The sequence below is a fragment of the Scyliorhinus torazame genome, chromosome 7 (genome assembly GCF_047496885.1).
Source record: "Scyliorhinus torazame isolate Kashiwa2021f chromosome 7, sScyTor2.1, whole genome shotgun sequence".
Classification (NCBI taxonomy): domain Eukaryota; kingdom Metazoa; phylum Chordata; class Chondrichthyes; order Carcharhiniformes; family Scyliorhinidae; genus Scyliorhinus; species Scyliorhinus torazame.
The window spans coordinates 69454060-69480683 of record NC_092713.1 but is presented as its reverse complement, the minus strand read 5'-3'; the positions used below and the strand labels follow the sequence as shown (position 1 = coordinate 69480683).

General features: G+C 45.4%; 1 protein-coding gene and 1 pseudogene across 1 annotated transcript; one reads left to right on the top strand and one right to left on the bottom strand.

The window, feature by feature from the left end:
• Positions 1 to 1209: 1209 nt before the first annotated feature.
• On the top strand, positions 1210 to 1683 carry LOC140426291 (cytochrome c oxidase subunit NDUFA4 pseudogene; annotated as a pseudogene).
• Positions 1684 to 1721: 38 nt separating this feature from the next.
• tmem53 (transmembrane protein 53) lies at positions 1722 to 26553 on the bottom strand. The gene is made up of 3 exons (XM_072510868.1): positions 26416 to 26553; positions 19337 to 19428; positions 1722 to 6417 (listed from the first exon to the last, which is right to left on the bottom strand). The coding sequence occupies exons 1-3, from the start codon at positions 26468 to 26470 to the stop codon at positions 5725 to 5727; spliced, it is 840 nt and encodes a 279-aa protein (XP_072366969.1). The 5' UTR covers positions 26471 to 26553; the 3' UTR covers positions 1722 to 5724.
• Between the last annotated feature and the right edge of the window lie 71 nt (positions 26554 to 26624).

Here is a 26624-nt window from a genome sequence, read left to right as displayed (position 1 = left end):
TACTACGAGCATTCAGGTAAAGTACTTATGTTGGCTTTTTTACCTCTGTTCTGAATCTTAACACCTCGATCAGTAACCTCTCCTAAGTTATATTTCCTCTTAACTTTTCCCCTAATTTTCCTTGTCGTTGAACCCATATCTTCATGTAACAATCTGCCGCGTTGCTTACCATTAATGTTTTTCCTTCCCGTTTTATTCCTTTTAGTATTCCTGGTCCTATTAACTGAGCTCCCCTCAGTCACTGTACCTTGTACTGTCGCCCTTTCTGATTTTTGACTATGGCTTCTCTGCCTTACACTTTTCCCCCTTACTGCCTTTTGTTTCTGTCCCTGTTTTACTATCTCCCAACTTCCTGCATCGGTTCCCACCCCCCTGCCACATTAGTTTAAACTCTCCCCAACAGCTCTAGTTGGGGAGAGTTGGGACTTTCCTTTGCAATGTTGGTTCTTTGGGGCTTGTGTGTTTATGCTGGGGTTGTATGTTAAAGGGGATTTCTTTGTTTTCCTGGGACCGGGCCAGGGGAGGGGGGGGAAGGAGAGCCGGACGGGAGTCTCCATGCTGGCTGGTTTAAGCCGGCCAGTGAACGGGAGTGAGGTGGGGGGAGGGACTGTGGCCATCAGAGCCTGGTAGAACAGGTTTCGATGAGCCTAGCCGGGGTGAAGAAATTGGGGAAGGGACCGAGACTGGGTGAGGTATTTTCGAGAGGAAGTGGAGGGGAGGAGTCTACAATTCATGGGTGTCATTCATTGTACACTCTCGGGGATTGGATGGCCTTGAATATTAAGGGGGGGGGGGGGCGGACTATATATGTTAATGGTGACCATGGGTGATTCCTGATTCCTTTTTTTTTATTGTCATGCAGGCTGTTGTGTGGGGGTTGGTGGGAGGATGGGATCGCTGTTGTTAATAAGGGGTTTGACATTGTATCTGTTACCGTTTACTGTTTATTGGTGGGGGTAAATTTTGAAGAAAATGTGGAAAAAGGAGAATAAAATCATTAAAAAAAAAAAACCTGCAGGCAACAGAAATCCTTTCTTTGCCCATCCCAAAATGCCCTTGAACTGAGTGGCTGGCTCAGCTATTTCAGAGGGCAGTTAAGTGCATTGCTGTGTGTCTGCGGTCACATGTCGGACAGACCAGATAAGGTAGGTGGATTTCTTTCCGTAAAGGACTATTGCAGTCAATGAGCAGCCCCGAGGTGACTTTGAGGGACGCGCTGCGCCAGAGCGGTTGGGACGGAGCGAGCACGAGGAGCGGCACCAATCGCCATCATGTTGGGGCTGATGTTCCGACATGCCAAGAGCCACAAGGGCTTAATTCCATTGTTTGTCTTCATTGGAGCTGGAAGTATTGGAGCAACCATGTACCTCCTGCGGCTTGCTCTCCGTAACCCTGATGTAAGCTGGAATCACAAAAACAACCCTGAACCATGGAATGATATAGCACCCAATCAGCAGTACAAGTTCTTTGCTGTGAACATGGACTACAGTAAGCTGAAGAAGAATCGACCAGACTTCTAAATGTTGAAGGCAGACCATCTTGTCCAGGTGGCTTTGTTGGGCCTTAAAGCTCGACGCACAATGAGGCCTATGTTATTACTGTTATCTATTGAGTGTACCTGATGTGTGTGTATATGTGAAACATTGATGTAAATAAATCTGGATGCATTCCCTAAAAAAAAAATTTTTTTTAAATAAAAAAAATGAGCAGCCCCAAAAAGATAAGCTAAAAGTAGTTTATTTCCTACTCACAATTAGGAAATACAGTAACTAAACAACACTCCAAGTCCCAGCCGGACCATCCTGACATGTTGGCTCCCTCTTGGCTGGCTTTTGTCTCTGGGAATTAACAGGCCCCACTGTTGGACCTGTGGCACAGTGGGACAGTGGTTAGCACTACTGCCTCACAGCTCCAGGTACCTGGGTTCAATTCTGGCCTTGGGTCACTGTCTGTGTAGAGTTTGCACGTTCTCCCAGTGTCTGCATGAGTTTCCTCCGGTTGCCTCCCACAGTCCAAAGATGTGCAGGGTAGGTGGATTGGCCATTCTAAATTACTCCTTAGTTCTAGGGATATGTAGATTACGGGGATTGGACAGGTGATTGGGCACATTAGAGTGCTCATTCGAAGGGTTGGTGCAGACTCCATGGGACAAATGGACTCCTTCTGCACTGTAGTGATTCTATGATTTCCCCCCTCCACCCCTCAGCAGGAGAGCTCGTATCCCATGAGCCCCATGAGGAGATTGATCCGCTCATCTCCGTGGGGGTTATAACAAGGACATTAGTGAAGAACCAAAACTAAGATGCAGTGCAAGATCATAGTTTAGGCCAGAGATGCTACTGGACAAAACTTTGTAGAAGCAGAACGCTAATAACTTGCATTTAAATGGTGTCTTTAACATACTAAAATGTCCCGCCCTTCCGGTGGCGCCCTCGAGGAAGCAGGTCGGATTGTTCCCGCCCGCGATGGGCAAACGGACTTTTGCAGAATCTGGCTAGGTTGAGGGGACAATAGGGAAGAGGGAAGAGGCTCTCCCCACCCCCCCCCCCCCCCCCAAGGATATGAGCAGCTGGACCAGAAGTGGTCGAGTGGAGCGGCAGGGCTCGAAGCGGGAGCAGCGGGGACCCCAGGCCAGGCGGCGAAACATGGTGGACCGCAGGGACCAGAGGCTCACTGGCCAAGGGAGCAGCAGATGGAGTTTTTTTAAGAACTGCTTCGCCGAATTGAAGAGGGGTGAAGCTCTCCAGCCAGGCGGACATGGTGGCGGAGCTGGAGCACGAGGTGGAAGGGCTGAACGCCCGCCAGAGGAGGATGCAGGAGCAGCTTGAAGAGCTGGGGAACAGAGCCAGGAGGCAGAACTTGAGGATCATTGGCCTCCCCGCGGGCTGCGAGGGGTCGGATGTGGGTGCATACGTGAAAGGTATTCTCGAGGCGCTGATGGGGCCGGAGGCCTTCCCCTGACCCCTGGAGTTGGATGGGGCGCATAGAGCCCCCGCAAGGAAGCCCAGGACGGGCGACCGACCGAGGGCCTTGGTGGTCTGCTTTCACTGGCTTGCTGATGGGGAATGTGTGCTGCGATGGGTCAAGGCGGAGAGGAGCAGCAGATGGGTGGATTGTGAGGTGCGCATCTACCAGGACTTGGGAACAGAGCTGGCCAAGAGACATGCAGGATTCATCAAGTTAAAGGCAGCCCTCTACAAAAAGGTGAGGTTTGGAATGCTGTATCCTGCGAAGCTTTGGGTTACGTTTGAGGAACTCCACTACTACTTTGAGACACCAGAACAGGTTTGGACTTTTATTAAAGAAAAGAAGCTGGACTTGAACTAACGGGCACTTAGTTTTTTCAGTGCTGTACAGTGACGGCGGTCTGTTAACCTAATTTGCTCTGACTAGGCTTGGACTTTTATTAAAAGAAGAAGCTGGACTTGAACTAAAGGACTCTGGGCTCTCAGAGCTTTTGTGTGGCGGCGGTTTGTTAAATTATCCTGTACTGTAAATGTTCTATCCAAGATTGTTTTCAGCCGGGACAGAGAGCAAGGGCTGGAGGCGCATTGTGTAGGGTGTTCTTGGGGGATAGCATCGAGGGGGGGCGGGGGGGGGGTAGAGAGAGGGGCCCTGCAAAGGGGGCCCTGCGCTTGGTACCTTTTGGCGGGAGATCGGGGCCTCGGAGAGGGGGATGGGCTAGGGGCTGGTTAGGGGACTTGAAAGGGCACAGTGAGATACAATCAGGTTAATGGTGTGTGGGGGGAGGGCCCGAGCGCTCGGGTGGTAGACAGACAGGCGCCAAGGGCAGGGGTCAGCGCAGCTAGCGTAGGTCAGGGGGCCCCAGGGAGAGTAGGAGGAGGGGCGGGCTAGGTCCAAGCGCAGGGCTGGCCTGGCAGGTCGGGCCTCGGGGGGTAGGGGAGGTTTGGAGAGGGCAGCCGGGAAGGAGAGCAGAGAAGACTTAAGTGGGCGGGGGGGGGTGGTTATCTAGGGATCCCCCGGGGTAGAAGGTCGCTTGCAGACTCTCAGAGAACAGTGCAGAAAACCGACAGCAGTGGCACCTGAGGGGGGAAGGGTTAGAGCCACGTTAGTTTAGTTGAACACGTGGGGCAGGGCAAACAGAGCTGACAGGGGAAGTGCTTTATTAACATGTTTATTCTTTCCCACTGTTTGTTTTCACTATGTTAAGGCTCTTTGCATAGGGCCTGTTTTCTCTCTGGAAATGTTACAAATTTGTTTTAAATAAAAAATTTCAACAAAAAAAACATACTAAAATGTCCCAAGGCTTCACAAAAGCATTGTCAAACAAAATTTGACACTGACCCACATACATTAGTACAGGTGATCAAAAGCAGAGACAAAGATGCAGGTTTTAAGGAGCAACATGAAGGAGAGGAGAAAGTTTGAAAAACTTAGGGGGGTGGAATTCCACCAGGCAGTTAAAGCAATGGCCACCAATAGTAGAGCGGTTAAAATGGGGGCTAAACAAGAGGCCAGAATTAGAGCACATATGTCAGAGGATTGTCGGGCTTGGGGTGGTTAGTTATAGGGAATTGAATAAATGAAAAATGATCTAGTTATTTTCACCCTGCATCAAATCATGTACCATGGCTGTAGTGTGTACTAGCTACAGAATGCAGCACAGCAAATTGCTACGACTTCTTTGACAGCACCTCCCAATTCCACAACCTCCTTACAGGTGCTTACAGGTGCATGGGAGCACCATCACCTTCAAGTTACACCTTTCCTGCACTGGACAAACATTTTCTGTGTTGCATTATTGTGGAGTCAAAATTCTAGAACTCCTTACCTTACATCATTGTGGTAGCAGCCATACCACATAGTCTACAGTATTCAAGGAGGCCAACACCACCTTCCCCAGTTCAATTCTTGATGGGCAGTAAATTCTGCCCAGCTGTGTGCACATCCTGAAAATGAATTTTAAAAACTCCCAATTCCTGTAAACGATTCAGAAAAATATTGCACCACTAATACCTTTTTATGCAAACTACTAGATACTATATGTATTTGATTCCATTATAAAAATAAAAGAAGTTAAGCGATTGATTGTACATTGTCAGAACATAAACCACATCAAACATAATATGGCCGTTGGATCCGACATTATACAACTTGTGGTATTTTTCCAAAACATTTGTGCAAAATCTCCAAATTGAAGTGCAAAAATCTTTGCAATGATTATGGATATATCCTGTCTGGGTGACTTGGAATATTGTAAAACTTCAGACGCTTCTAATTTTGCCACCCCGTTCTGAAGGTGTTGTATAACACCAGGGCTGGTTTAGGACAGTGGGCTAAACAGCTGGCTTGTAATGCAGAACAAGGCCAGCAGCGTGGGTTCAATTCCCATACCGACCTCCCCAAACAGGTGGCGGAATGTAGTGACTAGGGGATTTTCAGTAATTTCATTGAAGCCTACTTGTGACAATAAGCGATTATTATTATAACATCAACCCTTTGAGATTTCATCTAAGTAGCTATTTCTCATACAAGCTGAGACAACCAGTGCTAACAGGTTATTCAACCACGAAGGGTAGCATTGCAAAGCTTAATGATATTGTCACCCAAAATTCACATGTGTACTTTCCAGCAGGAGTCACTAAATTACAGGTAGAAGTAGGAATACTGGCCGATTTCCTCCCCACCCCAGACTAGCCAAGGGACATTGAGGCCAATTGTTGTGCCTTGACTATTATAATGGACTTTGAATTAGCTATTGCATTAAGTGTTCTTTTTGTCAAATAATCTAGACAAAGTTGTTGGCTGAACACAATCTTTGAGGAAACCGATGCACTTGGCGGAATACTCATCAGGAAATTTTCTAAAATGGCTTACATGCTGTGAGGTGTTAAAATCCACAGATTGTACCTGAATGTCTAACAGTTTTCTAACTTTGATCATTGTCTCTATATCCTTGTAAGGAATTATTTTATCTGATTTTGAGTAAAAGAAAAGTTGAGGCCACCTCGATGGGTCCACCTTCAAAGCATCATAGCATGACAAGGAGATAAATTGTGTTACTGGATAAAGCACAACCTGAAGAAATACAAACAAGACAAAAGCAGGAATAGCAATGCACTTCACAAAAACATTGGTTGAAGAACCCAAGACAGTATACAATGCACGGATACCACCCTGGAGGTTCCTGTTTGCAGGTGCACTATCAAAAATGGTTCCTACTACATTTAACTTATTGAAATAAGTTTCAGTTTTGTTGCACAGGAGCTCAACAATGTGGCGGTATAGCATACATCCACCATTACTGAAAACGTGGAATAAGATTGGATGCTCTTCCATGCCAATATCAAACAGGAGATCCAAGAGTTTTCTTGCAGTGTAATGGAGAGTTTTGTCGAAGATTCCAGGGAAAAATATCTGACGCCACGGAGCAATAAATCTGAGAGCTATACAACCCTGAAACAAGAAAAGTAAATAGATTTTAATACAATATATAAAAGACATTCATCATTATCTCAAAATAAACAACTTTAAGCAAGGAAGAGAGTGGTGATTTTATGATGACTTTTGAAGATTTTCAATATCCCAGTGACAGAATGGAAATTAAATTTGCACAGTTTTAAAAATCGAGAGGTTGTGACCACTGAGTAAGGGGCCAGGACAGTTTAATTTGTTAAGCAGCCAACTTTCCTTATTGTGGTCCGCAACTGAGAAATACAGAGCGGGATTCTATGTTTCTGAGACAAAGCGTTGATACTAGTGCAGAATCTGTGGGCTTTCATGACAGAAAACCGACGCTGCATCAGGTCCGATTCAGCTACTGTTGAGGGGCTGGCACCATTGCCGCATGGAACACAATCGATTCCAATGAAAAGCGGAGCGGGATTCGCTAGGTTCGTGATCGACACTCGGGAGGCTGACAAGCTGCAGCCGCACATACACATTACACTCCCCACACACACTTATCCCAGCCAAAAAGATGTCACTGGTTATGAGGAGCGCACCAATACAGCTGATGGGTCGGCTGGGGCCAGAGGGCACCCAGGGGGCATGCCCTGGGGGGGACATCTATGCGACATGTGACACTAGGTTCAAAGTGGGCTGTTAGCGGTGTGCGCAGCTGCATGGCTGCCTTGCCAGCTACGGCATTGGCATTCCATGTCCGTCCATACCGATCCCACAGGCCACCTCCTGGCCATCCCCACTCCTCTCCCTGGCAGAAGCCCCCCAGCCAGCGGCACAACTGTCAGCACACTATGGCACTGTTGGATACTTTTTGTACCCCCTCTCTCTCCCTCAGCAACTGCCACGTCGGTTTCACGATTTTTAAAAGCACAAGTGAACCACGCCGTCAGGAACGCGGCCCATTGGGCGCGGAGAATCGCGCACGCCCCGGAGAATACTGGTCAGGCCCGCTCATGATATGCAAACGGTGTCTACTGTATGTGCATTCCGGAACACATTGACGCCGCTGTCGAGATGCTGGAGTGTTGCGATTTGGCATCAAATCGGCAACTGACGCGATTTTGTCGTTGGAACCGATTCTCCGCCCAATCCTTTTTCCCAATGTTGGCGTCGGCTGACAGAGAATCCTATCACAATGTCTCATTCTAGATGGTCTATCAAATTATCATACTTATTATTGTGGAAACAATTCTGTTCATTATCAGCAAGAATTAGGTATTTTCTGAGAATACTCAACTGGTAAATTCTTGGGGGAGAAAGGACCTGGAGGCATGGTCTTGCAACTTACTGGGAGAACAGACAAGAAAGACAGACTGTACTGCAGACTGCAAGATGCAGGTCTGTAGTTGGAGGCTAAGATGCAGACGGTTAGTTTGTACATGAGAACATGTTTCGAAAGAAAAGTAATAATAAAAAAAGGCAAGGCAATCAATGAAAGGGATAAGACCTGTGGTTTATTACTTTTTCAAGACTAGAACTGTGATTAAATGGAAGAAGTGGTTGCTTTAATTGATAGCCTGTAAATTAACTTGCTGTCTGCAAAATAAAACAGTTTAGTTAAACGGCATCAGGCTGTGCCTCTCTAAAATGGTTCTCTGTCTGCTTACGGAAAGATTGGAGAATTACAGGGGCAGCATGGTGGTGCAGTGGTTCGATCCCGGCCCGGGTCACTTTCCCTGTGGAGTTTGCACATTCTACCCGTGTTTGCATGGGTCTCACCTCCACAACCCAATGATGTGCAGGTTAGGTGGATTGGCCACGCTAAATTGCCCTTTAAATTGGGAAAAAAACAATTGGATAGTCTAAATTTATTTTTAAAAATTGGAGAAATGCTAGTGAAGCCCACATGAAAGACATGCACCCACCAAAGGATGGCCATTGCAATAACTTAGGAATTTCGGAACTTCCACCAAATATGATACCCAATCTAGAGAGCCTCCAAGGAAATTTAAAACAAATATCCAGTTTGAATAACAAAGGTGTCCACATTGTTATGCCTCTTGGTAGCTATTATACAATTAGATATGGAGCAGAACAGACATAATCCACAAGACAAGGATGTTTGAATCACTTATGGAAGCAACCGCTAACACTATCCCTAAAGGAATAGCCAAGGCAGACCCCTAATTTATTACGTTATCACCCAAAGTCTATGCAACATCACTGCAAATGTAATAATATTCAGACAAAAGAACATGAATCAGAATCAGATAAGACAGATGTAGCAAGAAAAATATTCCGGATTTTTAAAAAAAGAACCATATCAGTGGACAAAACACTAACATAAACAATGAATTATGCATCACGATACACAAATCAACCACAATTCTGGCAGAGGATAATTTTGTGGATTTCATTTGATCAATGTCTTCATTTAACCTGGATTTTCAGAGATTATTTGATGAAGTTCAGTATGACCTCTTTAAAAATACATGATGATAATGTGAATGCAACCTACAGCAAATTAATGAGACACAAGTGATCCGCTTGTGTATGTGGATCGCTGAAAATTTAGATATTATCTACTTATTATCTGACTAACCAGCAATGTTATTCCCCAGTAAAAGCACCAAGAACTCAGCACAGGCCATAGATCAGAGCCTTTCCCAGTACTGTAAATTCACAGAAGGAAACTGATGAAATATCTGAGGCTTGTTGTGTTGAGTTAGTGCTGATCCAGTGATGTTTTACATCTGTGTCTGACAGCAGCTTAAATAAATATTGTTACATTATGGTACTGAGTGTAATACAATGTGATCTATTTGGTAAAATGCACATGAAGCAAGGGGGAAAGTTTTCTATTTATGACCAAAGCATGTATTTCTCAACTCTCACCATAGCAACGTGTAAAGATGCACTTTCACAGACTTCATTAGTGAACACAAAATATATTTATTAATAAGAATTGTACAGCAGCCTCATGGCTGTAGCTACTTCCCAAAATATCTCTACCTAGGAGCCTTTCTCACCATGGGGTGATTCCACACTAATTGGTCATCTAGGCTGTGACTCCTACTCTGCTGGGTTGCCCTTAAAGGGACAATCACCCACACAATGTGACCTGAATTCTCTCTGTCCATGCATTTTAGTTACATAACCATTTCTACTTTCTGAAGAAGTGTCATCTGAACTCAAAACCTTAACTCTGTTTCTTTCTCCAAGGATGCTGCCAGACCTGCTGAGCTTTTCCTGCATTTCCATTTTTATTTCAGAATTCCAGAACCTGCATTTGCTTTTATTTATTTCCCATATTTTGTTCCTGCCGACCTTCATGCAAGTGTATCTGCTGGACGTTAACCTTGCCCATTGTCTTCCAATCCCACTCACAAGACCCACAACTATCCCCTTGTACTCTGCCAGTAGAACAACCATTGTCTTTCTTTGCATTTGCCAACAGCTTTGCAAAACCCTGGTTGGACCCCATCTGGAGTATTGTGAGCAGTTTGGGCTCCACTCCTTAGGAAAGATAGAATTACCTGCAGGGAGTGCAACATAGATTTACAGAATGACATTTTGACTCCAAGGACTAAATTATGAGGAGAGATTACACAAACTAGGGTAGTTTTCCTGGAATTTAGACGGTTATGGGGTTATTTGATGAAATGAAAATCGCTATTGTCACAAGTAGACTTCAAATGAAGTTACTGTGAAAAGCCCCTAGTCGCCACGTTCCGGCGCCTGTTCGGGGAGGCTGTTACGGGAATGTGGCAGGATCAAAGTTTTCAAGTGATCAGATAAGGTAGATAGAGTAACTATTCACACTTGTGGATCTCCCTTAAAGGAATACCACGAAAACTCCAGGGAAGGAATAATATTGAAGGTGGCAATATTTTAATCCTATATTAAGTTGTCCAGTTGTAATGTGGTGATTGAACCAGTTGGCCCTGTTTAATGCAATGAAAGTGCCAGGAAGGTGACAAGAGAAAATGTTTTCATCTGAAACGGTTGTGGAAATAGATTCAATAATAACTTTTGAAAGGGAATTGGATAACTACTTGAAGAGGAAAGTTTGCAGGACTATAGGGAAAGAGTGGTGGAGTGGGACTGATTAGATGGCTCTTTCAGAAAGTTGGAGCAGGCACAATGGATTGAATGTCTTTCTTCTATGCTGTATTATTCCATAATCATAAGTATTTTCTTTGTTCTTACATAATCTAATTTGCCCTTAGTTGTGTCAAGTAATTGTGGATCAGCTGCAGAAAACAAGTTACACAGAAAGATCTGGGAAGGACAGGCCTATTGGGTAAATTCTTATTTTTTAAATAAACATTTTATTGAGGTATTTTTGTCATAGTAACAACAACAAAATAAACAATATACATGAAACCATAAACATAGTGCAAAAACCGTTTACCTCTGGTACAGGTCCCACCCTTATTGACCCCCTACTTTAATCTAATCTACTTCCCCCCCTCCCCCCCATCTGCTGACGATTAATTTCCCGCAGAGAAGCCGACAAACGGTTGCCACCTCCGGGTGAACCCTAACAGTGACCCTCTCAAGGCGAACTTGATTTTCTTCAAACAGAGAAAGCTAGCCATGTCTGATAGCCAGGTCTCCGACTTCGGGGGCTTTGATTCCCTCCATGCTAATAGTACCTGTCTCCAGGCTACCAGGGAAGCAAATGCCAGAACGTCTGCCTCTTTCTCCTCCTGGATTCCTGGGTCTTCCGACACCCCGAAAATCGCCACCTCTGGACTCAGCTCCACCCTTGTTTTTAACACAGTGGACATGACGTCCGCAAACCCCTGCCAAAATCACCTGAGCTTTGGACATGTCCAAAACATGTGGACATGGTTCGCCGGTCCTCACGCACATTTTGCGCACCTGGCCTCCACCCCAAAGAATCTGCTCATCCGAGCCACTGTCATGTGAGCCCGGTGAACAACCTTAAATTGTAACTGGCTGAGCCTGGCACATGTTGCAGACGCGTTGACTCTACTCAACGCGTCTGCCCATAGACCATCCTCTATCTCACCTCCCAGCTCCTCCTCCCACTTGCGCTTCAGCTCCTCGGTCTGCGTCTCCTCCGACCCCATAAGCTCCTTATAAATGTCCTAGACACTCTCTTCTCCTACCCACCCTCTGGAAATCTATCCTGTCCTGAATCCCCCTTAGCGGTAGGAGCGGGAAGGTTGACACCTGTTTACGAAGGAAGTCCCGCACCTGCAGATACCCAAATTTGTTTCCCCTCGCCAACCCAAAATTTTCCTCCAACGCCCTCATACTCGGAAAGCTCCCCTCTATGAACAGATCCCCCATCCTCTCAATCCCCGCTCTCCGCCATAACCGGAACCCCACCTCCATGCTCCCCGGGAAAACTGGTGATTATCACAGACTGGGGTCCAGACCGATGCTCGCACCGCTCCCACATGCCACCTCCACTGGCCCCAAATTCTCAGGGCCATCACCACCACTGGTGGAGTACCGTACCAGCGGGAACGGTAGAGGCACAGTTACCAACGCCCTTAAACTGGTGCCCTTACAAGAAGCCGCCTCCATGAGCACCCATGCCGACCCCTCCCCCACCACCCACTTCCTGATCATAAGAACATAAGAACTAGAAGCAGGAGTAGGCCATCTGGCCCCTCGAGCCTGCTCCACTATTGAATGAGATCATGGCTGATCTTTTGTGGACTCAGCTCCACTTTCCAGCCCGATCACCATAATCCTTAATCCCTTTATTCTTCAAAAAACTATCTTTATTTTAAAAACATTTAATGAAGGAGCCTCTACTGCTTCACTGGGCAAGGAATTCCATAGATTCACAACCCTTTGGGTGAAGAAGTTCCTCCTAAACTCAGTCCTAAATCTACTTCCCCTTATTTTGAGGCTATGCCCCCTAGTTCCGCTTTCACCCGCTAGTGGAAACAACCTGCCCGCATCTATCCTGTCTATTCCCTTCATAATTTTATATGTTTCTATAAGATCCCCCCTCATCCTTCTAAATTCCAACGAGTACAGTCCCAGTCTACTCAACCTCTCCTCGTAATCCAACCCCGTCAGCTCTGGGATTAACCTAGTGAATCTCCTCTGCACACCCTCCAGTGCCAGTACGTCCTTTCTCAAGTAAGGAGACCAAAACTGAACACAATACTCCAGGTGTGGCCTCACTAACACCTTATACAATTGCAGCATAACCTCCCTAGTCTTAAATTCGATCCCTCTAGCAATGAAGGACAAAATTCCATTTGCCTTCTCAATCACCTGTAAACCAACTTTTTGTGACTCATGCACTAGCACACCCAGGTCTCTCTGCACAGCAGCATGTTTTAATATTTTATCATTTAAATAATAATCCCTTTTGCTGTTACTCCTACCAAAATGGATAACCTCACATTTGTCAACATTGTATTCCATCTGCCAGACCCTAGCCCATTCACTTAGCCTATCCAAATCCCTCTGCAGACTTCCAGTATCCTCTGCACTTTTTGCTTTACCACTTATCTTAGTGTCGTCTGCAAACTTGGACACATTGCCCTTGGTCCCCAACTCCAAATCATCTATGTAAATTGTGAACAGTTGTGGGCCCAACACTGATCCCTGAGGGACACCACTACCTACTGATTGCCAACCAGAGAAACACCCATTAATCCCCACTCTTTGCTTTCTATTAATTAACCAATCCTCTATCCATGCTACTACTTTCCCCTTAATGCCATGCATCTTTATCTTATGCAGCAACCTTTTGTGTGGCACCTTGTCAAAGACTTTCTGGAAATCCAGATATACTACATCCATTGGCTCCCCGTTATCTACCGCACTGGTAATGTCTTCAAAAAATTCCACTAAATTAGTTAAGCACGACCTGTCCTTTATGAACCCATGCCGCGTCTGCCCAATGGGACAATATCCATCCAGATGCCTCGCTATTTCTTCCTTGATGATAGATTCCAGCATCTTCCCTACTACCGAAGTTAAACTCACTGGCCTATAACAAAGAACAAAGAAATGTACAGCACAGGAACAGGCCCTTCGGCCCTCCAAGCCCGTGCCGACCATGCTGCCCGACTAAACTACAATCTTCTACACTTCCTGGGTCCGTATCCCTCTATTCCCATCCTATTCATGTATTTGTCAAGATGCCCCTTAAATGTCACTATCGTCCCTGCTTCCACCACCTCCTCCGGTAGCGAGTTCCAGGCACCCACTACCCTCTGCGTAAAAAACTTGCCTCGTACATCTACTCTAAACCTTGCCCCTCTCACCTTAAACCTATGCCCCCTAGTAATTGACCCCTCTACCCTGGGGAAAAGCCTCTGACTATCCACTCTGTCTATGCCCCTCATAATTTTGTATACCTCTATCAGGTCTCCCCTCAACCTCCTTCGTTCCAGTGAGAACAAACCGAGTTTATTCAACCGCTCCTCATAGCTAATGCCCTCCATACCAGGCAACATTCTTGTAAATCTCTTCTGCACCCTCTCTAAAGCCTCCACATCCTTCTGGTAGTGTGGCGACCAGAATTGAACACTATACTCCAAGTGTGGCCTAACTAAGGTTCTATACAGCTGCAACATGACTTGCCAATTCTTATACTCAATGCCCTGGCCAATGAAGGCAAGCATGCTGTATGCCTTCTTGACTACCTTCTCCACCTGTGTTGCCCCTTTCAGTGACCTGTGGACCTGTACTCCTAGATCTCTTTGACTTTCAATACTCTTGAGGGTTCTACCATTCACCGTATATTCCCTACCTGCATTAGACCTTCCAAAATGCATTACCTCACATTTGTCCGGATTAAACTCCATCTGCCATCTCTCCGCCCAAGTCTCCAAACAATCTAAATCCTGCTGTATCCTCCGACAGTCCTCATCACTATCCGCAATTCCACCAACCTTTGTGTCGTCTGCAAACTTACTAATCAGACCAGCTACATTTTCCTCCAAATCATTTATATATACTACAAAGAGCAAAGGCCCCAGCACTGATCCCTGTGGAACACCACTGGTCACAGCCCTCCAATTAGAAAAGCATCCTTCCATTGCTACTCTCTGCCTTCTATGGCCTAGCCAGTTCTGTATCCACCTTGCCAGCTCACCCCTGATCCCGTGTGACTTCACCTTTTGTACTAGTCTACCATGAGGGACCTTGTCAAAGGCCTTACTGAAGTCCATATAGACAACATCCACTGCCCTACCTGCATCAATCATCTTTGTGACCTCTTCGAAAAACTCTATCAAGTTAGTGAGACACGACCTTCCCTTCACAAAACCATGCTGCCTCTCACTAATACGTCCATTTGCTTCCAAATGGGAGTAGATCCTGTCTCGAAGAATTCTCTCCAGTAATTTCCCTACCACTGAAGTAAGGCTCACCGGCCTGTAGTTCCCGGGATTATCCTTGCTACCCTTTTTAAACAGAGGAACAACATTGGCTATTCTCCAGTCCTCCGGGACATCCCCCGAAGACAGCGAGGATCCAAAGATTTCCGTCAAGGCCTCAGCAATTTCCTCTCCAGCCTCCTTCAGTATTCTGGGGTAGATCCCATCAGGCCTTGGGGACTTATCTACCTTAATATTTTTTAAGACACCCAACACTTCTTCTTTTTGGATCTCAATGTGACCCAGGCTATCTACACACCCTTCTCCAGACTCAACATCTACCAATTCCTTCTCTTTGGTGAATACTGATGCAAAGTATTCATTTAGTACCTCGCCCATTTCCTCTGGCTCCACACATAGATTCCCTTGCCTATCCTTCAGTGGGCCAACCCTTTCCCTGACTACCCTTTTGCTTTTTATGTACGTGTAAAAAGCCTTGGGATTTTCCTTAACCCTATTTGCCAATGACTTTTCGTGACCCCTTCTAGCCCTCCTGACTCCTTGCTTAAGTTCCTTCCTACTTTCCTTATATTCCACGCAGGCTTCGTCTGTTCCCAGCCTTTTAGCCCTGATAAAGGCCTCCTTTTTCTTTTTGACGAGGCCTACAATATCTCTCGTCATCCAAGGTTCCCGAAAATTGCCGCATTTATCGTTCTTCCTCACCGGAACATGCCGGTCCTGAATCCCTTTCAACTGCCACTTGAAAGCCTCCCACATGTCAGATGTTGATTTGCCCTCAAACATCCGCCCCCAATCAATGTTCTTCAGTCCCCGCCTAATATTGTTATAATTAGCCTTCCCCCAATTTAGCACATTCATCCTAGGACCACTCTTATCCTTGTCCACCAGTACTTTAAAACTTACTGAATTGTGGTCACTGTTACCGAAATGCTCCCCTACTGAAACATCTACCACCTGGCCGGGCTCATTCCCCAATACCAGGTCCAGTACCGCCCCTTCCCTAGTTGGACTGTCTACATATTGTTTTAAGAAGCCCTCCTGGATGCTCCTTACAAACTCCGCCCCGTCTAAGCCCCTGGCACTAAGTGAGTCCCAGTCAATATTGGGGAAGTTGAAGTCTCCCATCACCACAACACTGTTGTTTTTACTCTTTTCCAAAATCTGTCTACCTATCTGCTCCTCTATCTCCCGCTGGCTGTTGGGAGGCCTGTAGTAAACCCCCAACATTGTGACTGCACCCTTCTTATTCCTGATCTCTACCCATATAGCCTCACTGCCCTCTGAGGTGTCCTCTCGCAGTACAGCTGTGATATTCTCCCGAACCAGTAGCGCAACTCCGCCTCCCCTTTTACATCCCCCTCTATCCCGCCTGAAACATCTAAATCCTGGAACGTTTAGCTGCCAATCCTGCCCTTCCCTCAACCAGGTCTCTGTAATGGCAACAATATCATAGTTCCAAGTACTAATCCAAGCTCTAAGTTCATCTGCCTTACCCGTAATACTTCTTGCATTAAAACATACGCACTTCAGGCCACCAGACCCGCTGTGTTCAGCAACTTCTCCCTGTCTGCTCTGCCTCAGAGCCACACTGTCCCTATTCCCTAGTTCTCCCTCAATGCTCTCACCTTCTGACCTATTGCTCCCATGCCCACCCCCCCTGCCATACTAGTTTAAACCCTCCCGTGTGACACTAGCAAACTTCGCGGCCAGGATATTTATGCCTCTCCGGTTTAGATGCAACCCGTCCTTCTTATACAGGTCACACCTGCCCCGGAAGAGCTCCCAGTGGTCCAGATAATGGAAACCCTCCCTCCTACACCAGCTGTTTAGCCACGTGTTTAGCTGCTCTATCTTCCTATTTCTAGCCTCACTGGCACGTGGCACAGGGAGTAATCCCGAGATTACAACCCTCGAGGTCCTGTCTTTTAACTTTCTGCCTAGCTCCCTGAACTCCTGCTGCAGGACCTCATGCCCCTTCCTGCCTATGTCGTTAGTACCAATATGTACAACGACCTCTGCCTGTTTGCCCTCCCCCTTCAGGATGCCCTCTACCCGTTCGGAGACATCCTGGACCCTGGCACCAGGGAGGCAACATACCATCCTGGAGTCTCTTTCACGTCCACAGAAGCGCCTATCTGTGCCCCCTATAAGTACCCGCTTTCTGCCTACTTCCTTTTTTAAACAGTAGTGTCATGTTTGCTAATTTCCAATCCGCCGGGACCACCCCAGAGTCTAGTGAATTTTGGTAAATTATCACTAGTGCATTTGCAATTTCCCTAGCCATCTCTTTAAGCACTCTGGGATGCATTCCATCATGCCAGGAGACTGGTCTACCTTTAGCCCCATTAGCTTGCCCATCACTACCTCCTTGGTGATAACAATCCTCTCAAGGTCCTCACCTGTCATAGCCTCATTTCCATCAGTCACTGGCATGTTATTTGTGTCTTCCACTGTGAAGACCGACCCAAAAAACCTGTTCAGTTCCTCAGCCATTTCCTCATCTCCCATTATTAAATCTCCCTTCTCATCCTCTAAAGGACCAATATTTACCTTAGCCACTCTTTTTTGTTTTATATATTCGTAGAAACTTTTACTATCTGTTTTTATATTCTGAGCAAGTTTACTCTCATAATCTATCTTACTCTTCTTTATAGCTTTTTTAGTAGTTTTCTGTTGCCCCATAAAGATTTCCCAGTCCTCTAGTCTCCCACTAATCTTTGCTACTTTGTTTGCTTTTTCCTTCAATTTGATACTCTCCCTTATTTCCTTAGATATCCACGGTCGATTTTCCCTCTTTCTGCCGTCCTTCCTTTTTGTTGGTATAAACCTTTGCTGAGCACTGTGAAAAATCGCTTGGAAGGTTCTCCACTGTTCCTCAACTGTTTCACCATAAAGTCTTTGCTCCCAGTCTACCTTAGCTAGTTCTTCTCTCATCCCATTGTAATCTCCTTTGTTTAAGCACAAAACACTAGTGTTTGATTTTATCTTCTCACCCTCCATCTGTATTTTAAATTCCACCATATTGTGATCACTCCTTCCGAGTGGATCCCTTACTATGAGATCTTTAATCAATCCTGTCTCATTCCACAGGACCAGATGTAGTACCGCTTGTTCCCTCGTAGGCTCCATTACATACTGTTCTGGGAAACTATCACGGATACATTCTATAAACTCCTCCTCAAGACTGCCTTGACCGACCTGGTTAAACCAATCGACATGTAGATTAAAATCCCCCATGATAACTGCTGTACCATTTCTACATGCATCAGTTATTTCTTTGTTTATTGCCTGCCCCACCATAATGTTACTATTTGGTGGCCTATAGACTACTCCTATCAGTGACTTTTTCGCCTTACTATTCCGGATTTCCACCCAAATGGATTCAACCTTATCCTCCATAGCACCGATGTCATCCCTTACTGTTGCCCGAATGTCATCCTTAAATAACAGAGCTACACCACCTCCCTTACCATTCACTCTGTCCTTCTGAATAGTTTGATACCCTTGGATATTTAACTCCCAATCATGACTATATTAGCCACCCAGTAATAGTTGCTGAAATTTGGCAGCGCCAGCCCACCCTCCGCTCAAGCATTACCTTCCTCACCCGCAGGGTCTTGCCCGCCCAGATGAAGCCCGTGATCACTCTGTTGACCCGCTTAAAAAAGGACCGCGGAATAAAGATGGGGAGACACCGAAAAACAAATAGGAATCTCGAGAGGACCATCATCTTCACCATTTGCACCCTCCCAGCCAAAGACACCGGAAGCGCGTCCCATCTCCGAAAATCATCCTTCATTTGGTCCATCAGCCGGGCCAGATTCAATTTATGCCGCCGGTCCCATTCCCGCGCCATTAGATGCCTAGGTACCTAAAGCTTCCCTTTACTAACCTAAACGGCAGCTCTCCCAGTCACCTCTCCTGTCCCCTCACCTGGACCACAAACATCTCTCTCTTTCCCATATTAAGCTTATACCCCGAAAACCGGCAAAATTCCCCTCGAGTCCTCATGATTTCTTCCATCCCCTCTATTGGGTCTGAAACATACTGAAGCAGGTCATCCGCATAGAGTGAAACCCTATGCTCCACTCCTCTCCGGACCAGTCCTCTCCAGCCCCTCGAGGCTCTCAGAGCAATTGCCAACGGCTCGAGAGCCAGCGGAAACAACAGTGGGGAGAGGGGGCATCCCTGTCTCGTCCCCCGGTGCAGTCCAAAATAGTCCGATGTTGTCCTATTCGTCCGTACACTTGCCACAGGAGCCTGATCAAGTAACCTGATCCAGTCAATAAAGTCCCGCCCGAATCCGAACCGTCCCAGTATCTCCCACAGATAGTCCCATTCTACCCGATCAAAAGCCTTTTCTGTATCCATTGCAATCTATTGGGTAAATTCAACCAACACTTTCACTGCATGATTTGCACATTCAACACATGCTAATAGATCAACAAAAAACAAAATTCTGCAGATGCTGGAAATTTGAAATAAGGCCAGATCTTGTTGAAAATTTACAGACAACTTGAAATGTGTTAATAGGATCATGATATCTCAATTAAATGTGGAACAATTTGTTGATGAGTACATTCTAAAATAGATAAGTGAAAAGAAACATTTTCCTCAACACCAACCTGATCTTTGTAGATGTTGCTGTACTTTGCTAAATGTTTGTCTTGGCAGCCAGCCCAACCCAACAGAATTATCACAGGGTCTTCTTTTAAGCCTAAAATACACAAAACATTATGTGTACACAATTGAATATTAAATCTAACACTGTGATATAGGTACAATTTCTATTTGGATTCTTGTGACAAGTCTGGCTTTGTCCAAAATTAGTCCTTCACAAACAATTTGAACTATAAAAACAATTAAGTATCACCTCAGGAAGGATATTTCGGCCTTGGAGGGAGTGCAATGTATGTTTACTAAAATGATACCTGGACTATGGGGGTTGTTACGAGGAGTGATTATTCAAATTAGACCTGTTTTCACTAAATTTAAACAGTTAAGGGATGATCTGATCAAGGTACTCAAGATATTAACAGGGCAAGACAGGGTAGATAAAGATAAACCTTTTCCATTGGTTGGAGATTCTAAAACTAGGGGGGGCATGGTCTAAAAATTAGGGCTAGGCGAGAGATGTTAGGAGAGATGTTAGGCAGAACTTCTTCACTCAAAAGGGTGGTAGAGGTTTAGAACTCTCTCTCACAAACAACAGTTGAAGCTAGAACAGTTGTTAATTTTAAATCCGAGACAGATTTTTGCTAAGCAAAGATATTAAGGTATTTGGGCCAAAGGCAAGTATATGGAGTTAGGTCACAGATCGGCCGTGATCTCATTTAATGGCAGGACAGGCTCGAGGGCCGAATGGCCTACTCCTGTTCCTATAAAAGGGCAATTAGTTGCAATATTTTTCTTTAATTTCTAGTATTTAGATTTCACTTCACTTGTACAGACTTTGGAATTCTTATGAATGCAAGACTCTGAAATATTACTTTGCATAGTCTTAACTGAATTTGCAGTGAAAATAAATCATTTGCTTCATTTAGCAAATTACAGTTTGTGAACCAAGACAGCAAGTGTTCCAAAGCTGTTTGAGCTTGAAGACGACGTAGCTCAGCCAAACCCTCTGTTCACCAATGGTCCTATTTTGGATAGCTAGTGGAGCTGGAGGAACAAGCAGGCTTATTTGTACTGTGATACGTAAAGAGACAATGACCAAACTTTTCTGGCCCTTCCCGTCAATGGGATCTTCTGGTCTCATCGACAGTGGAGGGTGCGAGCAATAGTAAAAGCCATTGACAATGGCATGACCGGGAGATCCCGCCACCGGCCAATGGTGGATCGCCTCGACCGCTGCAAAACAGGCCGCGGAGATGTGTGGAAAATTCCATTCAATGCCTCCAGAAATTCCAGAGCATGCATGGCCCACCCAAAACGACTTTACAAAAAACAAGATTAAATCAAATGGGTCAAATCAAGTAGAATCAAACCAAATATTCTACATGCTGCCCCACTATTGGTAGAAGGCATTGATCCACAGATAATTAGGTATAGAAAATAAATATTTTGCAGATGCTGGGAATAAAAACAGAAAATTCTCAAAATATTCAGCAGGCCAGGAAACAGAGGTAATGGCCAGGACTTTACTGTGGTACACACGCACCATCATTACTCCTCTGGAACTGACAGAAACATCTCTGCACATGCACACTTAAACATGGAAGTCAACAAGTTGCTGTGAGTGATTCCATCCCTTCTCCCGAGGGTGCAATCCTGAAGTCTCCACAGACTGTAATGAATTAGAAATCACCAAATGGCAGAACTTTTTCTTTTACACTATTAGTCTGACTGCAAAAAACATTGAAAAGATTACTGGGGAATGAGACATAACTGGATTTTCAATGGCATACTAAGTTCATAATTATAGCTCAAAGACTTATCTGACTAATTTTATATCTGTGGAATGCTAAATTTCTCCAATATGTTAAACGATTCCACCTTTTTTAAGTTTAAGATATCAGCTTCTACCTTAATCCCAAATGTATTAACCAATTATTTATTACACTTTCTGTAAAATTGAATTCAAAATGAGGGATAACCAGTGCATTTTACTTTCGGGTTTACTGCCAGTAAGAATACTTAAAAGTGATTATCATGCTTTTAACATCACCATTCCTGGGTGCCAGAAATCTCTTGTGAATTGGCACCAGATTCAAATTAATGTCAAAATCAAAGGAATGGAAATTAACAGATTGTTGTGGTTAGCGTTCTTCGAGGTCAACGCCGAGCACCATTGCTTCACTGCTGATTGTGAATTCTGGGCTAAGATTTCAGGTGACCTGATGACCTTTCATCAGAACTGGAAACAAAGTTAGAGATGTAAAAAGGTTTAAGTACTGATCAGGCAGGAGAAAAGAGGAAGGAGAGGAAAGAACAAATGATAAGCTATGTGATAGAAGACATGAAATGACAAAAGAGATTTGGATTTGTCACGCGTACCGAGGTACAGTGAAAAGTATTGTTCTGCATACCTTCCAGGTAGATCATTCCATACACGAAAAACATAGCACATACAATAAATACACAATGTAAATACATGGACAAAGACATTGGGTGAAGAATACGGAATGTAGAGCTACAACAGTAGAGAAGATGTGGAGAGATCAGTTCAGTCCATAAGGTCATTCAGTAGTCTGGTAACAGCGGGGAAGAAGCTATTTTTGAATAAGTTGGTGCGTGTTCTCAGACCCTTGCATCCTCTGCCTCATGGAAGAGGTTGTCAGCGAGAATAACCTGGGTGGGATGGGTCTTTTGATTATTCTGCCCACTTTCTCAAGACAGCTGGAGTTGTAGACAGAAGAAGTGGGTTTGCATGATGGACTGGGTTGTGTTCACGAATCTCTGTACTTTCTTATGGGCTTGGCCGAGCAGTTGCCATACCAGGTTGTGATGCAGCCAGATAGGATGCTTTCTATGGTGCATCTGTAAAAATTGGTAAGAATCAATGTGGACAAGCCAAATTTCTTTAATTTCCTGAAGAAGTATAGACACTGTTATGCTTTCTTGGTCGTAGCGTCGACGTGGGTGGACCAGGACAGATTGTTGGTGAGGTTTACACCTAGGAATTTGAAGCTGTCAACCATCTCCACCACAGCACCATTGATGCAGACAGGGGCGTGTATGACACTTTTGCTTCCTCAAGTCGATGACCAGCTCCTTAGTTTTGCTATCATCAAGGGAGAGATTGTTGTCATTGCACCATGCCACTAGGTTCTCTATCTTCTTCCTGCACTCTGATTCATCATTGTTCGAGATCCAATCCACTATGGTCGTGTCATCAGCAAACTTGTAGATGGCGTTGGAGCTGAATTTTGCCACAGTCGTGTGTGTGTAGGAGTATAGTAGGGGGCTAAGTATGCAGCCTTGCGTTGCCCCTGTTTGAGAACTTATTGTTTATCCTTATTGATTGTGGTCTATGGGTCAGGAAGTCGAGGATCCAGTTGCACAGGAAGAAGCCAAGTCTTAGGTTTTGGAGTTTGGATAGGAGTTTGACTGGGATTATGGTGCTGAAGGCGGAGCCAGTCAATGAATAGGAGTTTGACAGTGCAGGGCCAGGGTGATAGCATCTGCTGTGGGCCAGTTGTGGCGATATGAAAATTGCAGTGGATCAAGGCATACTGGAAGTATGGAGCTGATGTGTCTCATAACACTTAATGCAGTACTGAAGAAGGGCTGCATTGTCTGTGGCACTGTTTTTAAGATGGGAGATTAAACTGATCAGCCATGGTGTCTGCTTCGAATTGTCTTTTTTTTTTAAATGACCACTTCTGTCTCTTCATGTCGAAGTTACAAAAAGGTCATCATTCAAAAGAAAAGCTGGAAAAACAATTACTTTAAAGTAATTAATGGGATCTGAAGTTCTCTCGATGGCACAATAAGATGCTAAGGAATTGCAAGTTATTTGTTTCTTACAATCAAAGAGAGATTGGTGAGGACAGTGATAATACTCATTAAAAAAAGGAATAATGAATTCCTGATACTTGGAGGTGAGGAAACATAGGCAAGGGATTTAAGATGGAAGGATATTCGTGAAAAGTGAAGCTGGACTTCTCTCTGCTTTCCAGGATAGATCCCACAGTACTCAGTGACTTTGGCACAGGAGATCAAAGTAGTACAGTACTTGATGTGGTGCAATCAGATGTGATAATGCATGGGCAGCATGGTGGCACAGTGGATAGCACTGGGACTACGGCGCTGAGGACCCAGGTTCGAATCCGGCCCTGGGTCACTGTCCGTGAGGAGTTTGCACATTCTCCCTGTGTCTGCATGGGTTTCACCCCCACAACCCGAAAGATGTGCAGGTTAGGTGGATTGGCCATGCTAAATTGCCCCTTAATTGGAAAAAAATAAATAATTGGGTACTCTAAATTTATAACAAAGAAAATGTGGTAATGCATGATGAAACTAGTTGCGCAATTAGATACACTCACATTTGTACTATAGCCAATTCCATGATTTCATTTGGGCACCGCCTTGCATTATAGTGGAACAATTGACCAACTGTAATACTATTTATGTAGCTTTGCCTATTTGGGTGCACTGCGTAAACAGTCTCGCCATATTTAATATGAATATTACTTATTAGAATAAAAATAACTTACCAAATACAATACAGGGTGGAATTCTCCAAAGCTCCCTCTGCCTTGAGAGACAGAGAGAAAAAGACTGAGAGAGAACATGGCAGAACACCCAGAAATCGAGGTTTTATGCCAGCATTAATTTACCAGCAGGGTCTTCCACTGGTGCCCACACTGGCAGCTCAGAAAATCTGCCGGAGGTCAGCGTGAACCTAATTTGCATCCTGTTAGCAGGATACAGATGAAGACCCAACCCCCCACCCAACACCAGATTCTCCGTGATGCCGGCGGGGAAACATGGAACATGGGTAATGGGTTTAAAATGACAAGATATTCATAAAAAATTAAGCTGGACTTCTCTTTGCTTTCCAGGATAGATCCCACGGTAATCAGTAATTCCGGCACAAAAGACCAAGATAGTATAGTACTTTTGGGGCTGTTTAGCACAGGGCTAAATTGCTGGCTTTGAAAGCAGACCAAGGCAGGCCAGCAGCACGGTTCAATTCCCGTATCAGCCTCCCCGAACAGGCGCTGGAGTGTGGCGACTAGGGGCTTTTCACAGTAACTTCATTTGAAGCCTACTTGTGACAATAAGCGATTTTCATTTCACTTTTTAAAAATAAATTGTACCCAATTCATTTTTTTCAATTAAGGGGCAATTTAGTGTGGCCAATCCACCTACCCTGCAGATCTTTGGGTTGTGGGGGCGAAACCCACGCAAACACAGTGACAATGTGCAAACTCCACACGGACAGTGACCCAGAGCCGGGATCGAACCTGGGGCCTCGGCGTCGTGAGGCAGCAGCACTAACCACTGCACCACCATGCTGTCCCTAAGGTGGTATAATACTTGATGTGGTGCAACAGGGTGTGGTCTGGAGTTCGAGATGGAGACTGTCTGTGTGGAGTTTGCACATTCTTCCTGGGCCTGCATGGGTTTCCTCCAGGGTTCTCCAGTTTCCTCCCACAGTCCCTAGATGAGCGGGTTAGGTGGATTGGCTATGTTAAATTGCCCCTTAATGTCCAAAGGTTAGGTGAGGTTACAGGGATTAGGGGTGGGCCTAGGCAGAGTGCTCTTTTGGAGGGTCTGTGCAGAACCGATGGGTCAGGTGGCCTTCTGCACAGTAAGGATTTATGTTCCCATCTTTGTTCTCAGAGGTCCACCTTCCATTCTCAGAGTACTCCCGGAGATCTATTTTCACTTTCAGGTGGCCCATCTTCTTTCTTTTAAAGTTAGAGTTCCCAATTATTTTTTTCCAAATTAAGGGGCAATTTTAGTGTGGCCAATCCACCTAACCTGCACATCTTTTGGGTTGTGCGGGTGAGACCCACGCAGACAGGGGGAGAATGTGCAAACACCACAGACAGTGACCCGGGGCCGTGATCAAACATGGGTTCTCAGCACTGTAGGCAGCACTGCTAACCACTGCGACACCATGCCATCCTACCCATCTTCTTTCTTCAATGGTGGGTCAGTGATGTTGCCGGACTTTCAATATGGTACCCAGACACGACGACAGGCTACACGGCATCCAGGCCTGTCCCGCTACTGAATACGGCATAAAACACTGGGGTGCATTATTAATTAAGTACTGTCAGTTGTCACAGTGGGAAACGTCCATGTACTCAACTCCGCCACAGCACTGAGTCTCAAAATGGGAGAATGCCACCTACCATGCTTAAAACTGGATGCAGAGGCGAGTAGGGAAGCACAGAAGTTAATTTGCAAACCATTATAATTTGTGCAACCGCCGTTCAATTTTTGATTAGGATGACAACCGTACAACAATTAGATGGGAAAAAATAACAATACTCAGCAAAAATCAATACTTTTGAGATAACCAATGAGTCTAAATCGGTTAGGATTGTATTTGTTGGCGTTTAGAAGAGTGAGGGGGGGCGGGGGGGGCGGGGGGGGATCTCATAAAAAATTAAAATTCTAACAGGATTGGACAGGGTAGATTCAGAAAGAATGTTCCCGATGATGGGGGGAGTCCAGAACTAGAAGTCATAGTTTGAGGATAAGGGGTAAACCTTTTAGGACTGAGGTGAGGAGAAATGTCTTCACTGAGAGAGTGGTGATCTGTGGAATTCACTATTGCAGGAAGTAGTCGATGCCAAAAGGTTGCGTAATTTCAAAATAAAGGGATCAAGCCGAGCAGGCTTGAAGGGCCGAATAGCCTCCCTCGAATTCTATTTTCTATGTTTCTATGAAAAAAAAGAGGTCAAATTAACAAAAGAACAGAACCAATATTATGACTTGCAAGAGATCGAAGTCTGGATCAAACACGCAGAAGCCACTTGGGCTTCCAGCTCTTCCGGCAGCGGACTCGCCCGCGGAATTATTTGAAGTTAATGCATTCTTAGTATATAAATTTATGTAAATGAGAAGCTTGGTGATCATTCCGTGCATCTGGAAAGTCGAGAGCACCTGGACCACACCCGCGCAAAGGTAGTCAGAAAGGGGGTGGGGGGCAGGGATAATCAGGGGGGGGGGGGGGGGGGGACATGACGGGGGACAGAGATAATCAGGGGGATGGGGGGAAAGAGGGTGGGCAAGCGGCCTTCACCTGAGTCGTTGGCTCGCGGAAACACGATGGTATATTTCAGCTCCTTGTCTCCCATCCTTCAACCGTCCCTCTTTATCCGCTCCGACTTCCTGACCTCATCCTGAACTACCGGAAACAACCAATCCGGAAGCGAGCTCCGCGCGCCTCGGGTGGGGCGTTTCCTTAGCAACCGCGCCAAACAGGAAGCTGAGGGAAAGCCCGCCCCCTTG

Coding starts and splice junctions, on each gene's coding strand:
- tmem53 (XM_072510868.1), bottom strand. CDS start 26,470: ATGGGAGACAAGGAGCTGAAATATACCATCGTGTTTCCGCGAGCCAAC. Junction 19,429..26,415: donor TCCGCGAGCCAACGACTCAG/GTGAAGGCCGCT, acceptor TGTGTATTTTAG/GCTTAAAAGAAGACCCTGTG. Junction 6,418..19,336: donor GCAACATCTACAAAGATCAG/GTTGGTGTTGAG, acceptor TTCTTGTTTCAG/GGTTGTATAGCTCTCAGATT.